Source organism: Corapipo altera, unplaced genomic scaffold, assembly GCF_003945725.1.
Source record: "Corapipo altera isolate COAL_440 unplaced genomic scaffold, ASM394572v1 0, whole genome shotgun sequence".
In the NCBI taxonomy this organism is placed as follows: Eukaryota; Metazoa; Chordata; class Aves; order Passeriformes; family Pipridae; genus Corapipo; species Corapipo altera.
The window spans coordinates 18,672,434-18,678,263 of record NW_020884872.1 but is presented as its reverse complement, the minus strand read 5'-3'; the positions used below and the strand labels follow the sequence as shown (position 1 = coordinate 18,678,263).

General features: G+C 47.9%; 1 protein-coding gene across 2 annotated transcripts in view; it reads left to right on the top strand.

Moving 5' to 3' along the window:
- The first annotated feature begins 654 nt into the window (after positions 1-654).
- The window catches only part of FRMPD4 (FERM and PDZ domain containing 4), a 299,234-nt gene continuing 294,058 nt past the window's right edge, over positions 655-5,830 (top strand). For both annotated transcript variants that reach the window (XM_027639238.1, XM_027639282.1), the window contains exon 1: positions 655-868. In XM_027639238.1, the coding sequence (XP_027495039.1) occupies positions 828-868 (41 nt within the window). In that variant the 5' untranslated portion in view covers positions 655-827. The remainder of the gene's footprint in view (positions 869-5,830) is intronic.

Sequence of the window (5,830 nt, the reverse complement as noted above, 5' to 3'; positions counted from 1 at the left end):
AGGCCAAAAGGCCAAAGGCATGGAGCGGTGTGATTGCCGATGAGAAGAGGGTTCTCTGCTTTTCCAAGTTCTTGCTTTATAAGGCCCAGGGTGCTGCTCCCCAGCTGGGGATGAGCTGCCTCGTACTCACCAGGACTGTCCTCCTCTCGCTCAGCGTGCCTGTCCCTGCCCCGGGTGAGCCCAGGCGCGCCCCTCACTCTCCGACCCCTCGCCCTCCTTCCCTGGCGCCGCGGCCCCGGGAGGCCTTGCTGGGAGCCCTGGGCTCGGCCGTAGGGCCGCCTCGGGCAGGTGCTGGCGAGAGGCGCTGCCCGAGCCGCCGTCCGCGCCCTCCGCTCCCCCTCCGGAGGGGAGACAGCGCCGGCGAAGGGAGAAACTCCCCCGATACACCCTCCGCCTTCCTCGGCACCCTGCGACGCCACCCTCCTTTGAGGGTGCTGCAGAGAGGCGGCGGAGCGCTGCCGCCTCCTCCTCAGCCTCCCGGTGCACAGCCCGGGCTGCGGGCAGCGCTCCTGCCGGGCAGCTCCAGCGCCCGCTCCGATCCCGGAGTTACCCCGGGAGAGCGCTCGGCAGGCGGGGAGCGGGGCGAGGGGGAGGGCGGAGGGGGAGGGCTGCGCGCAGATCCTGCGAGCGCTGGTCCTGCAAAATGCTGCACGCCCAGCTCCCCGCCGGAGGGGGGTAGCAGCCGCTGTCTCCGCCGGCTCCTGCTTTTTTTGCAAGGGCTGTTGCTGCCGCTGGACGCAACCTTCTCCCGACATGGAGCTGCTGCCACCGCCGCCTCTGCTGCTGGAGTGAGTGAGTGTGACGGGCAGAGCTGGCCGGCCGCATGGATGGATGTGTTTAGCTTTGTGAAGATTGGGAAGCTCTCCGGGTAGGTGTTTGCAGCCGCTGCTGCTGCTCCGCGAACAGGGGGCGTCCCGCGGCTGCGGGCGCTGCCCCTGCCCGGCGGGGGCGGGGAGGGCTGGGGGGCTGCCCGGCGTGGGGAGCGCCCGCGCCGCTCCCAACTTCCCTGGTAGCGGGGCGAGGGTCTCGGGAGTGGGGTGGGGCGCTGGGTGCTCGCTGCCCCTGGCACCTGCCCGGGCCGTGCCGGTGTCGCCGTGCGGGATGGGTCGTCGCCCTCTCCCTTCTGAAGGTACAAGGAACGCGTCCCGCGGTGCGGCCGCAGTTGGGCGAGAGCGGTGCCCGCCGTGAGACGCCGGCGTGAAGCGCCGGCCAGAGCGCTTCTGAAAATGCCAAAGGGACGGCAGGAGCCGGAACCGGGGCGCGGCGGTGGTGATGTTTCAGGGGTGTGTTGGTGTTTGGGGGGGGGTGGTGGTCGCGGCGCCTCCGCGGTCGCGGTGCGGGTGTCGTTCGCGTGCCGGAGCGGGGGGCGAAGTTCCGAGGGAGCGGAGCGGGCACCGCCTGGCCGGGCCGGGCCGCGCCGCCGCCGCGCTCGCCCTGCCCCTCCGCTCCGCTCCCGCGGTACGCGCCGCTGCGGGCACGCCAGGTCCCTGGAGCGGTATTTTGGGAGAAGTGGTGACATCGTCGCGAGTTTCACACGGCGATGGGTGCAGGGGCGCGAGTGGATTTGGCGTCTCTTTTTCCTTGCTTGTAAGGCACGTACTTCTCGTTGTTTAAATGAGTGGTTGATTTGTATTGTTTTTCTCCATTTCTTCGTTTTCCGAATAAACCTTCCCTTGACTGGCCTCGGAGTTGTGGTCTCACACTATGGACTGTTGCATTCGCAGCCAGTTGCCAGGCCCGGAGCTGCATAGATAGACCAAGAGGCAAAACAGCCCCTGTTAAAATGTTCCCACCATAGTTAAGCATAACTGGAGGTAGCTCTTCGCAGTTACACATCTCAAAGATGCAGTATGAAAGTTCTCGAGTCACAGGGTTTTTTCAGGGTTCTGGTGTGGATAATCTTCCTAAAGGATTTAGCTTTGATCACTGTAACTAGAAGTGTTTCAAATTCTTATGATTCAGTGGTTCCTACACCATAGTTACCATATGCTTTTCTGTTTATGAAGTATATATGAGACTGAAATGTGATGTTGTACAAAAGGGGGAAAGGCCTTGCTAAGGAAACAAATCCGCAAAAGGTGGCTTGCTCTGGTGACAGTCAGGTAGGGAGCTTGTCAAAATGATAGATGGTCTTTAAAAAAACAAATATTGCATGGCTGGAAGTTACAGAGTGCCACAGGTGCAGGCGTTGCCTTTATCCCCCAAAATTCCCACCATTGCACCTGACTGTGATTACAGCTCTGCTTGTGGCGATGCCAGCACAGAACAGCTGCTGTCATTCAAGCACATCATTGTCTCATCCTGCTCACAGCAATTTTACACCATGTGACAGCGACAACACTAGCAGCCCGCTCGACTTTCTTTGGGTCGTATTACTGGCACCGCTAGAGCTGCAGCAGCAGTAACTACAGTGGAAACTTTGAGGAGAGGGAAAATATGCTCACATAGATAAGGAACAGGTCATGTAGTATGATATTTATTTCCAGGTGATTGAATTGCGTGACCTTCTCTATTTGTTTGGAAACAATGTTTTAGAAAAGCTCTCAGGTCTTCATGTCACACTTGAGCTAGAATCAAAGGAAGAGAAAGGGATGTGCCACTGGAAAATGTTAAGTCAGGTGCATGGCAGTGTTTAGATAGATATATTGTAAGCTTGGTCTTTGTAGGTGTGTATGAAATCTGTAGCTTTCTGCATACTTGAAGACACAGCTCTTACCAATGCTGAGATTTCTATTTAAGTAAAGGCAGACCATAGCAATTCTCCAGAAGAAGCTGGAAGTTCCTTCTGAAATGAAATTGCAAGTTTCAAGGCTCATATCTGAATTTGAATCAGCATGATTCAAAGATATTAAGTACTTAGGGACTGTGTTTATCTTGTAGATTGCAGTAAATAATTTCTGCACCAAACTACTCTTTTTGTTTCTAATTTTCCAGTTGTTAAAAGACCTAATAGTTTACACAGAACTTGACTTTACTTGCTGTTTCCTAGGTAACAGTCAGGTATCTGTTCCAATTTTATGAGAGCTTCATGAAGCAGATAGGTTCCAGTATAAACCCCATTTTTAATCCCTCTGTGCATTTGAGTTGGAAAACTAGTTTGCCCGAAAATACCAGTTCTTTGTTTGCTGTTAGAAGGAAGGCTTTTCTGAAAGAAAGGAGTGAGATGGTAAATAGTATTTAACTGAGATGGTGATCTTACAGGCAGATTACTTAGAGAAAGTTGTTTTGAACATGGCTAGTTCTGAACTTTTTTATAATATTCAGTCTCTTTTAAAATTTTGTTGTGCATTCAGGTCTCCTCATTTTAGGTTGCAAGTCTGCCATTGCAGTTTTAATCCGCAGCCTTGATTCTGCAGGCAGTGGCATAGGTAAGCTCTGTTATGAATGACTACTGGAAGGATGCTTCCTAAAGTCATAGTATAATTTTAATAGATCTGGTGAGAATTTAAATTTTGTTTCTAACATTTAATGTATAAGAGACTTTATCTTGAATAATCTTAAAATGGGGTATTAACTCTTAGAAGGTGGCTACTGGATATAAAATTTTACATAGCATACATAAAGAAATTATGTTTTAATTATCTGTGCACGGGGGTTTTTTTTATGTGATGGTTGTGTGTGTAGGGTCTTTTAGAGGCTCTCACTTCTACAACTACTTCAACAGTTGCCCATATATGCTAGGTAAGTGGGGAGTAGGGGCATAATCTGGAAAAGGATTATATGCAGAAATGGAAGAGAATGCCAGACTGGTTTTATGACAAATGTGGTCTCTGGTAATCCTGTCCTTTCCTTGCCTTTGTAGGTCTGTCACGTTGTGTACTATGCATAAAAATACAGATGCTTCATGATAAAGTTTCTGTTGATTTTGAAAGATTGGAGATACCTATCTGACATTGAAAACAAAAATACTGTGTAGAAATACTGATCACACTTTCCTTGACATAGCCTCTTTCCCACCCCCCTTTGGAAATTCACCAGTCTGGTAATAGTCTGGAACAAATGTTTTGGTATAAATCTTATGGTGTCATTCTCTGGAAGAAAAAAACCCAAAGAAACAATCACCTTTTATGGTAATGAGTTTCCAAGTGTAGAGAATGATTGACAAGCCTTGTTTAATGGATCAGTATCTGATGCAGAGCTGTACAAGCCAAGTGAATATTTCTATAGTTTTATCTGCATAAGCATGTATGGTGTGGTAGTGTCTGTAGTTTGGGAGGGAGGATTAGTGGGATAGATAAGGTGCACATAAAAATTGCCAGATTAGCTTGGGTCAGAAGTCTGTCTTGCCTGGTATTGCTTTTAGCAACTGCTTGGGGAAAGTGTAGAATGAGGACAGGTAAGGCGTGGTGATTCTTGGGCATAGGTACAGACAATGGAGTAAAGAAAACATGAAAACATGAAAAAGAGTGTTTTCTGATCAAGGTAAATCTGAGTACAAGGCACAGTGTCCAGTTTCTAGTCAGTACTGGACAGATGAACTATGAAACAATAGGTCAGAACAGTGAACAGAGGTTATAAAGAGTTTAAGGCTGTATTCATGGAATATATTTTTAGTTAGAAAATCTTTTTATTGGGTATGACTGTTTTTGTGATATCTGTAGAGGTCAGTTCTATTTCAGGGCTCCCACAGCAGGATGTAAAACTTTCATATGGAAAGATGGCTGTCTGGATATCACCTGAATGTGACTGAGGGGGGTAGTGACCCTCCAGAGTTGGTGTGTGTACCTCCTGTGTGCCTGCTACTGTTTGTAGTTTTGCCAGATAACACTGGGGAGCAAATAAAATGTCTGCTTGAGTGGCCATCAGTCTGTAAGCTGTGGCAATACTGGTAAGGGTAGGGTGGACATTTCTGTCACACAGTTACTTCTGTGAGAGAAGTTCTGAGCTCGTGAAGCCATTTGTCATCAGAAGACTCCAAGAAATAGGGCTGCAATATGGGGTAAGAAAGTACACATCTGCACTATGTCATTGTAGCTGTTAAAAGTATAATTAGTGGAGAGTTAACCTGATACAACAAACAGGAGGATACCAGGAAGATTCGGACCAGTCCTTGACAATCATGATAATTTGTGGTATGTGGTAGGTAAATTTGTCATACCTGAATCTTTACTTTTCTGCTTAAGTTTAGCATTGCTATCCATTATTCTTGAGTTTAAATTTATGTCACTAAAACTGGATGTGAATAGCCATATCCTTTCTGTACCCCTTGGAATGAGCTTAAAAATAACAACAAAAAACCCCCCACAGCCCTGCATGCTCTTCTTTTCAGAGAACACTCATATGTGGCTTTTCCCTGTGATTATGCTAAACCCGAGGGTGAGTTTCTAACTGAGGAGGAACCTATTACATAGTTCTTTCTCATTGGGGTGGATAAATCTTGCATTCTCATAATTTGTGCTTATCTTTCCATAACTGGGAATCTCTAGTCAGGTAGACTGACTTAATACCTGCACAAATGTTTGGGCTTTTGGGTTCTTCCTGCTTATAAAAGTGAGGGTGTGGATCCTTACATTCAGTCTCTCACTTTACAGCCTATGTTGTAGCCCTCTGCTCAGTTTTGTTCTCTTAAGATACATATGGTCTTTAGATGTCCTGTCCTACTGATGTGAAAGGTTCTCTCCTAGATCTATCTTAAAATCTAAGAGACCAGAAGCTGTGCTTGTAGATTCTGAGTACTAGGCCCTGTTGTAGGTTTTTTTTTGTTGTTGTTTTGTGGGTTTTTTGTTTGTTTGTGTTTTTGTTTGTGTTTTTGTTTGTGTTTTTGTTTGTGTTTTTGTTTGTGTTTTTGTTTGTGGTTTTGTTTGTGGTTTTGTTTGTGGTTTTGTTTGTG